This window comes from Macrobrachium rosenbergii, chromosome 10 (genome assembly GCF_040412425.1).
Source record: "Macrobrachium rosenbergii isolate ZJJX-2024 chromosome 10, ASM4041242v1, whole genome shotgun sequence".
In the NCBI taxonomy this organism is placed as follows: Eukaryota; Metazoa; Arthropoda; class Malacostraca; order Decapoda; family Palaemonidae; genus Macrobrachium; species Macrobrachium rosenbergii.
The window spans coordinates 67,412,973-67,423,204 of NC_089750.1; the positions used below are offsets into that span (position 1 = coordinate 67,412,973).

Sequence of the window (10,232 nt, forward strand, 5' to 3'; positions counted from 1 at the left end):
GCTGTTTTGTTATCATCTCATGTAAATTCCATCAATGTTCAGTAATTCAGCTAAAGTATCGAGATATTTTTCATAATGAGTTATTAATTAGTAATTTTTTCATCTGCAATATTTACCATTCATACTTATCATCAGTTGTCATTTCCTCCTTTTGTGACATTCATTATGTTTTCAATTTTTTTTAGCTTCAAGAAGCTGTGGTGGCCATGAAAGGTACCCTGACGGAGGCGGTGACGCGGCTGAGTTCGGTCGTGGAGGACCCATCTTTGGCTAAGGAAATTCAGGAGTCCCGCCAGAGATGCCAAGACAACACAGCGGAAGTCCTGAAGCTGGTTCTCTCCCTGAAGACTGACATTACGTCTTTGCAGTAAGTACTAGGAATATTTCTCCAACGGGTTGCACAACTTGATGTATTGCAACAGCCACAAGGACCTTCATCTTAATTCCTAGTATTGTCGTAAACGATATTTCAGCAGCAAGCTTCGCAATCCAAAAGGAAATTATGACGATACTCGTATTCTCATTCCCAGGAGGGATTCGAACCCAGGTTGATTTAAAAGATTGAGGTCTTTGTTTAACCAGTTACACTGCCAGGAATTGTTATTTTTTTTTCAGTTCTGTTAGGTTTTGTTCTGAAAGTGAACAAATTGTGAATTGTCTTGCAGTAAGGGATCAGTGTTTGCTACGAAGTTTCTCTTGGAATGAACGTTTTTCAGTTATTTTAATAGTTTTATTAATAATTGTATGGTACAGCTGGATTCATAGAGATACAGCTTTTTCGCTTGGTGTTTCAGAACATTTTTTAATGTGTATTTTCGGTTAGAGGGGAATATATTTTCAATTTGCATCAGGCGGTGATTACTGCTCGTAATTTTTACCCAAAAATAATTTTAGCCGTCTCAGAAAAAATGTACGAATTTGCCGTTTCAATTCTGTTCTGTATGAGAAACGTGTTTATACAACTTATATTTTAGGTCTGTTTGTCATTGCTTCCTGTCGCTATTCTTGTAGACTGTAAAGACCTTAAAGATCTGCAACTGCACTGGCTGGTAATGTAGGGACACCAAATCAGAAATATCCTCCAATACTCTTAATGGAGAGAAGCAATACGGAATAAGTCTTGCCTTTTGTGCGGCTCCTTAGTTCTTGTTTCTTTAAATATTTTTGAGATTCGATTTGCTAATGGAAATTTGTCATAACTAAGAAATATTCTGCTTTAACTTCGGCTACTAAAGATTGCGATTTACTTGCTCCTGATATTTTGAAAAGGTCGCATTTTCAAGTATTTCTTGACTAAACAGACACATACACTTCCCATTTTGTTACTTCATGGTTTTTCAGTATCCACATATATTAAGATTTTTGCACCAAGGTGCTTTACTGGTCCTCATGTTTAAACAGCGATCATGTTATAACTCTCAAAATAAATTAGAATGTTTTTCCTAATCCCAAATGATGGTTCAATTTAATGAAAGGTAACAATGAACTCGTCTTCAACTTTACTGTTAAGCTATTTGCCTTCTTTTCCTCAGGAAAGAGATGATTGCCGTGAGTGAGAGACAAGAGTCTCTACAGAGTTCTGTTTCACAGCTTCTTGATGAAAGAAAACTCTTGATCTCAGACTTGTCACAAGCTGGGGTTATCTCTCTGCATACTAGGTAAGGAGTTTCATATGCAGTTCTGTTTTTTTTATTGTTGTGGGTGTTTTTTCTTGGAGAATATTTCCTCAAGTACGTATGACTATGATTAACTTTGTTATTCGATAAGTAACTATTGTGTTTTTCTGCTGTTCTTGAAATGACTTTACACTACTACTACAACCACTGCAGATCTAGATTGGATGGACGTGCAGGCGGGCCCGTGGAGGTCGCAGTGCCAGATCCTCCGGGGAGATCAGGCTCCGGCACCCACAGCAATGACTCGGGCGTCGCACTTTTATTAGAGCGCGCCCACCAGGCATTTGCGACAGACCATACGCCCTCTCCCACACCCACTAACCAGAGAGCCTCTGATCAGGTAAGTCATTGTTTGGTCAGCTTGCACATGTTAATGTTCTTCTCTTTACTGTCCATGATAGCAAGAATATTCATCAACTTTATATGTAAAGTATGTAGAAACCCACAGTATACGTAGCCATTACTCGGTTCAAACCTGATAGTGTTCCAGTTTTAATGAAGTTTATTATACATATCTTCGTAATAAAACTCTTTTACGTTGCCGGAATTAAACTGGTGGTTTGAAATAAATCAACCTCATTTTTGCCCAATTCTTCTTGCCTGTTATATAGATGCTACCAGTAATCTTAAAAAATTATTGTTAACTAGGCATATATTGCACCTTGCCCTAAGTTCCACTACAATCATTGTGTGTGTGTGTGTGTGTGTGTGTGTGTGTGTGTGTGTGTGTGTGTGTGTGTGTGTGTGTGTGTGTGTGTGTGTGTGTGTGTGTGTGTGTGTGTGTGTGTTTATATTTTATAAAGGCCTCATACAAAGATTGGTAACTTTCTCCCACCCAAGCGAGGAGACCTAGGTTGTACTTCTGAACCAACATAGGTGGGATGGCCATGCTTCATTAAAAACCCATTGTGCGCGTACTGACTCAACCATTGAGTAGTTGTAACTAAGGTTAGAGATTGTCAAGGGGCAAGCACCCACATCCCACAAGGCTTGATCCAGAAAGCTAAATACCTTTGTGTTGTTTCTTCTTTAGAGCCACCCCGTTGGGGAAAATGACAGTATTGAATGTATGTATGTACAGTGTAATGTACAGAAGGACAAAATGAATGCAAAGAGTATCTTTAATAAATAATTTACAAGATCATATCATTTAGTACTTTTTTTGAAAATATTTTGAAGTAATATTTTCTGAATTAAAGTCTCCTCTCTTTTAAGGATTCCTTGCCAGAGCAGCCTTCCCTCCTCGTTCCTCCGTCTGTCTATGACTATGTAGCTGGTCTCAGGTCACATGTTCATCCCTCATCATCATCAGCTCTCTCAGCTCAGCACCATTCAGACTCTACACACAACAGACAAAGTAAGTTTGATTTTAATATACTGTACCTTTGGAAACTGTTTACATAAGAGAAGGATAACGAGAGAATTTCTGCTCCTGAAAGGCTGAATTTTGGGTATTGCAAACTTTATTTACATAGTACTAATGGGTATTGGGGATTCAGTATAAATACAAAAAACTCATCTTAAAATTAATATAAATTTGATGAATGGAAAGTAACAAAACACTTCTCAGTGAGCAGTTGGTAATTGCCAAATAGTTTAGTAAGGCTATCATGGCAGTCATTTACATTAACAAGTTCTCAGAGATCAACAGTCAAATAGAAATTTAATCCTAGAGCATAACTTTTCAAGTCCTGTGGACGACAGACTTCAGTTTAGCAAGCATCCTGCACTACTGAAGCTTATGTGCAAAGTGAGATCAGTGTCGTGCTTCAAGGTTAAAAATTAAATAGGAATGTGTCACTGTCAGGGGGCATTGCTCCACACATGCATCTCGTTTTCTAATGAAGAGAGTGAGGCAAGCAAAACAACTTTATGGTTGTACTAATTTCTCCTTTGATGCTTTTACTTCGTTCTATTTGGCCTTGCTTCTTGGGCATATTAAAGCAAGGCACTATTTTCAAGATATATTTCTAAAGATGTGGACTATTAAATTTCCATATACACTGATTTGTCATCTTTTTTATTTTTTATGCCTTGACAGGTGTGAGTGCCACTGTTGGAGGTGACAGTGAAGACTTAGGCTTGGTGTACGATTCAGACTCGTCTCTTACAATTGCTGCCAACAAGACGATCAGCCTTAGTGCTTCCTTAAGTCAACAGTGTGGTATTGAGCTCCACTCAGCCCACAGTCAGCCGCCTTCTCACAGTCACCATCACAGCCACTCCCACCATCACAGTCACTCTGGGCACAATCGCAGTCATGCTCGGTCAGATTCAGATGGATCCGATCAGTCAAGAGATGCAAAGCATCGGTCGCATCACTACTCTCTCGAACATGGTAATGACTTTATATTTGTACCTTTTGACATTACAAAATTTCCGTGGTTGTTCATTAATTAGAGTCACTGACCCCTAATGTATTTTACTTTACACTGAAACATTTGTTGAAGCAAAATAAATATATACATATACATTTACCTTGCCTTGACAGTGCAACTTTTATGTTATATACAGCATAGCATTCATTTCTTTTTAATTAATTTTATAGTTTAGAAATTGTAGAGTTTTCTTGCTCTATTTTTTAATAATTTTTATTTTACTTTGCATTCTTAGGTCATGAGAATAGTGACCCATATGCAGTTATTGTAACTCGTAGTAGGAATTCCCTGAACGACCCACGTGACCCAAGGGAGACCCAAAGATACAGAATTGCTCGAGAACTCCTCGACACAGAGAAGAAGTACTGCAAGACTTTGTGGACTATTCAGGATACATTTGCTGAACCTCTGAAAAAAGCTGGAATTCTAACACACAAAGATATAACGTAAGTGTAGAGCCACTGTCTATGATGCCTTTTGTTATTTCCATTTGGGACCACTTGATAATCATGTTTTTCCTCTTGTTTCTTAAATTGGATAGAGTTAAAAATATTTCAAACTAACTTCATTGCATTGTTATCCTGGTACACAATTATTTCACTGAATGCGAGAAATTGTGAATTAATGGTTTGTTTTGTGTTCCAGCCATTTTTATGATGAAAGATTTTTATTTCAGTAATGATGACTGTAAAATTGTAGTATTTTTATAGATGCAATTTTAAATTATTCATGGCATGGTGTTAAGTTACCATTCTTGGAAATTGTACTCTGTATCTGTAACATTTGTGTGATTTTAATAGTCATGTGATATGCCTTAGTAATTTTCTTAAAAAAATTTTCAGAACTTTATTCCCAGAGGAAGTTTATCAGCTGTATGACAAACACTGCTTATTACAACACCAGTTGAGGGAAAGACTAGCTTCATGGAAATGGCAACCTTTGGTAGGAGATGTTGTGTCTAGGTTTACAGATCCTCGTCACACAGATGTATTGCGGCTTTATACTGCATATGTCAATGACTTCCCCGAAGTTCTCAAGACATTTCACAAACTATGCCGAACTTCTCAACCCTTCACCAAGTTCATTAAGGTTAAAAGCTTAGTTTTAAACATTTTTCATTTTAAAATTAATATAAATGTAATGAATAGAAAGTGACAAACACTTCATAGTAAGCAAAAGAAACTGCAAAGCAGCTTAGTGAATTTACTGTCGTATTTATATGTTATAAGGTTAACTTTGGTATTTTGTTTCTAAGAATTGTCCAAGCAATACATTAAATTACATGCTCAATCCAACTGTATTTTTTTTGCACAATATGCAGATATTATTAGGACAATTTGGTTTATAATTGTCATATTACTTGAAAAATAATGGCAGTTGTACTTCCCAGGTGTGTCTAGAGCAGCCAGCATGTGGTGGACTTGATTTAGGTGCATTCCTTCTGACACCTGTTCAGAGAGTACCAAGGTACATCCTTCTTCTAAAGCAACTCCTGAAATACACAGAACCTCAGCATCCAGATTACCAACACATTCATGCCTGCTTGGAACGTCTCCGTGATTTTCTGGCACGCCTTAATGATTCCATGGAACATTCTTTCCAGCTGGTTCATGCCCAGCTCTCTCCTCATGTCCCATTGCCTGGTTCTGCTCACCATCATCCACCACCCCCTCCTCCCCCATCATCAAGGCACAGGTAAGACTTGATACTGTTTGAGATTACTGAAATTCAGAAAACAGTATTCCGATAACTGAAAATTTTTCCTTGGGGGGCATATTGTCTCTTTACCCCATACTTGAAGTTACAGTGGTTGGAATGTGGTCAGTATTTTTGTTGTGTAGCTGTTGCATGACTAGAGAATGGGGCTTGTGTCATGAAGATTCAACTAATATTGGGAAAGCATTTAGTGTGTAGTGGTAGATTTGGAAATGATGGAATATTTTTTATTGTAGCTTAAAAAAATTACTAAGGAATTGGTAGCATTTCTGTAAACTTTTGTTAGATGTTTCTTAATTCAGCTTTGATAAACAATAGCAATGTTGATTGCATTTTTAATGCTTATTTATGAAATTGCTCTTTTTAGAACCAGCCGATCTCCACGAAGATCAAGTTCATCAATAGGAAGCCCACCTTTTAGTCCCAGTAGCCCTACTTACAGCCCTGATCGGACTAGCATTAGCTGCAGTCCCAACCAATCTCCAGATGGTAGACATCGTACTCAGTCAGTGACAAGTCCACAAAGATCCCACAGTAGTGCCACTCAACCATCTTGCCGACCACGGTCTGTATTCTTAGATACTCGATCATCCTCTTTGCCCAGAGGCTCAGGTAGTTCAAGCAGTGGGTCACGAGGCAGTGCCAATTCACCTAATTCTGATGTACCTCGCATCAGATCGCGGAGTGAGAGTGTGGCTTCTCGCCGCCCTTTACCATCCCATAGTCATCATCCAGCACAATCACTAGTCGTTCAAGATGCACCTCGTGGCCTTGCCCCTTCACAGTCAGTGGTGGATATGACAGCCCATAGCAGTCCTTCACATGATTCTGGACGTTGGGAGGACATGGCTGCTAGTGAGCCCTCTTTAAGTGACCCTCGTCCTGTACACAAAAGTTCAGATGATAACGCAACATCACTTAACCCCCACACACTCACTTCAGCTCATAGCATCCACAATGTTGATGGACAACAAAAGATCTCCTCTCCTGCTTGGACAGAGTCTTCACACTCCGATGATCCCCGGGGAAAGAAAAAGTCTTCTCTCCGCAATTCTCTCAAGAATATGTTTACCTTCAAGAAGAGGTATGTACATGCTCAGTCCATTGGCAAAACACCTCCAGTCATTATAACACCGCACTTCCAAAACTACACTCACACTTCTTCCTACCATGAGCATAAGCTCAAATCCCACTCCACACTGGATTTTGTTAAGTGTGAAAGTTCCCCTGGGATTTTGGAACAGGCCCCTAGCCATTCCTCTGAAGATACAAGTTTCAGATCATCTGAGTTTATAACCAGAGGATCACTTTGTGTCTTGCATGAAAGCTCAGTTTAAGTACTTCTTAGCTGAAGATTTTTAAGCACAGTTGCACACTTAGCTACATTGTTTTAGAAATGCAGAAGCACAGTATTGCAATGAAGTCATCTGTCTTATAGAACAGTATATGTTGTTAGATTAATAATCCTATTTGAACAATGTATGTTTAATTAATGTTGTTTGTAATACAGTCATTGTATATTGCATAAGATTTGAGCCTCTTTATTCATTATTACTAATAATATAGATTAATGACTGTAGTCTTTATAAACTTAGCTTTTTGAGTTTTCATAACTGATATAATACCATACTATTTTGTAATTTTGTTTTGGTACCTAGCAGCAAGCCAACTTCATGGGATGCTATAATACAGGTAATTTTTTACATAATTTATAATATAAAACAATTTAACTCAGTCAACTGATATAATCTTATTGTAGAAGCCTTACTATTTGAGGATGCAGGAATAGATGCTATTGAATTTTGCTTTATAAAAACAATTGGCTACTTAGATGGTAGTGTGTGTGTTCATCATAGTAAGTGGTAGTTGTTTTGTGTGTTTTAAGTATTTTTATGTTATTTTAATGTAACCAAATATAATACTCATGTTTGGCAGTGATAGTTCCATGCAACTTGCAAAACATCTATTTATAAGAAGCTTTCTAGGTACAGTATGCTGCATATTTCAGTCTGTTGAGTTTAAGGTACATTTATTTGCAACACTACCAGTCTACAGCAGAAATCTTAGAACTTATTTTGGTTCAGATTATGATTCCTCACTCACTTCCATGTGTGCAAAATTAAAAGTACTGTACCTGATTTTATAAAAGAAATTTGGTTGAAAATTGGTGCTTGGAATTATTTTACAAATGTGTTTCACAGTTGCTGAACAAAAGCCTTGCATATTTTCTTACTTGTTGAACAGGTGATAATGTATTATGTTTCATGGCTGACAAGTATGTCATTATGTACTGTGGATTTCATTGAATTGTTAATTTTTTTTATCAAGGAAAATTACTTATTATCTAGGTATATATAAGCTATATTACAGTATCTTATACAGTATCAACATTTTAATGTCTTGAGTGAAAAATCTAATCATGGTCTTGGGTATTGAAGATACAAGGACTGTTGTATTGCATGTAGGAATAATTTATGCATTTATATAGGTGATATTGTAATTTTCAAAAAACACTAGTAAGGAATAATAACAGCAAGTCTGAAAAGGACTTGAAGGCCAGTCTTTCGTGCAAAAGCCATCAGGAGGTAGGCCAACAAAATCTTGAAAACTGAAAATAATGTTGTAAGCAACCCTTGTTTTAGATGGTTTTTATTATGTACATGTTTACAAGGTACCTGTAAGGCAAAAGATTAGCCATACAAGTGCCTGTTTGGTAACCAGTTAAAGATCTTAAAACTCTGGGATATTTCACATTTTTTTAATAACTTCTGGCAACATGTTTTTAGGTTGCATAACTGAATTCAGCATAAGTGAAGGAAATTCCATGTAAGTCAAGAGCCAGCTATATTTTAACATTGTACATAAATTTCACAGGAGAAATTTCTGTAGGCAATGTCTGAATATACTGATGACCCCAGTGGGTGATGTTGATAAATTTATCATGCGAACATGAATTGAAAAATTTATTGATGCCAGATTTACTTTCCGACTTATAAATATACTCACTGATCAAGTAAAAATGCCTCAGTCCTAAAAAGGGACAGTAACAAGACATGTTTAAAAAGTGGAAGGTGGTCTGGCACCCGCTTCTGCATATGCCTTTTAAATACAGTTATTGAATAATTTCAATGACTGCTCTTAAAGAGCAACACAAAAGTAAATCCCAATACAAATGAAAAAATATATAGCAAAAGAGCCAAAGGTGTCTGTGTCTACAGTTGACTTGTTGTTTTTAGTATTTTGTATTTATAGAAAACATTTTGTAGGTACTTTGGTAAATAACACTGAATAGTACTTGAATAAATATATGAAAGGGTAGATGGGGCTAAAAGAAGTACATACAGTATTACCAAACTGCATTACTGCAGTGCCATGATAGAATAAATGCTTTTTGTAAGCAAGCATCTGTATATATACTAAGTGAAAAGCTAACTAAACATTTTTACATGAAAGTTATTGGGATATGGATAAATTTGAAATAAGTTATTTTGATCTAACAAGTCAGTATTCATATGATAAATAATTAACCATAACATACTGTACATGGATATTACAACTCCTTATCAGGACTAACATTAGAGCTATCATTTAAGTAATTACTAAAGCAGTGTCGGTTTCAATATACATGGTAAAGGCTGTACTGTATCAATATTTGTGGGTTTGCTAAATAATTGTTTGTTAGTGTCTTGTTTCACGACTCACATTGGTAGAAAGATGATAAGGTTTTTGCTGGGTTTGTTACTCCATTTTACTGAATTACCACTCACATTACATTACTCATATATATGGGTTTGGATGTGGTTTGTATGACCATCAAACATATAATATAGTTTGATCGTTTTTCTGTAATTACAAGTTCCTAGTACTACCCGGCACAACAGATTTGATAATCAAGTATCTATTCTCTTTTTTTTTAAGATTTCATTAGAAGATATCCATAATCAACCAAAGTAGCCTTGTACCTGTACATAGTTTAGATGGAAATGCCTGGTTCATGCCAAAGATAGGGTCTCTAACTTGGCTATCCAAGTGAGGCAGAAAAAAAAAAAAAGTTGAGATCTAGAAAAATGGTGATGCAATATACCAAAATCCACCAGTAAATGTAGAAATTTTTTTTGGTAATTCCCTGTTAACTCCAGTCCTATACCTACGGTACTTGCTTTCAATGGTGGGTGCATATTTCATTGCAGCAGACTGCCTCGCGCCCATCACCACCACCACTACTATCACCACAGCCATCATCACCACCACCCACAGCAAGTGCAAAGGTATTCATAAAGAATGCTACTTTTGTATGGGCCTCACACTGCTCTAACTTGCACACAACAAATATGATTATATGAATTTTTGTTGGAGTCAGCTGTCTGGTTTTGTTTTATAATTTTGCCATCAAAAATTTTCAAGGCTTATTGCAGAATTATACCCAGTACAGAAGAATCTCCTTGCCTACTTTGGTGAGACA

The 10,232-nt window shown here is 36.8% G+C and overlaps 1 protein-coding gene across 19 annotated transcripts in view; it reads left to right on the plus strand.

Annotated features, from left to right (window-relative positions):
* The window catches only part of LOC136842768 (rho guanine nucleotide exchange factor 33-like), a 161,820-nt gene that overhangs the window by 145,156 nt on the left and 6,432 nt on the right, over positions 1-10,232 (plus strand). For 10 of the 19 annotated variants that reach the window (XM_067110566.1, XM_067110565.1, XM_067110568.1 and 7 more), the window contains 10 exons: positions 186-367; positions 1,533-1,658; positions 1,830-2,016; positions 2,892-3,033; positions 3,718-4,014; positions 4,290-4,500; positions 4,897-5,143; positions 5,445-5,749; positions 6,138-6,854; positions 9,961-10,038. In XM_067110566.1, the coding sequence (XP_066966667.1) occupies positions 186-367; positions 1,533-1,658; positions 1,830-2,016; positions 2,892-3,033; positions 3,718-4,014; positions 4,290-4,500; positions 4,897-5,143; positions 5,445-5,749; positions 6,138-6,854; positions 9,961-10,038 (2,492 nt within the window). Of the gene's footprint in view, positions 1-185; positions 368-1,532; positions 1,659-1,829; positions 2,017-2,891; positions 3,034-3,717; positions 4,015-4,289; positions 4,501-4,896; positions 5,144-5,444; positions 5,750-6,137; positions 6,855-7,428; positions 7,463-9,960; positions 10,039-10,232 lie in introns of all 19 variants that reach the window. The other 9 variants (XM_067110574.1, XM_067110572.1, XM_067110575.1 and 6 more) reach the window with 6 other exon arrangements.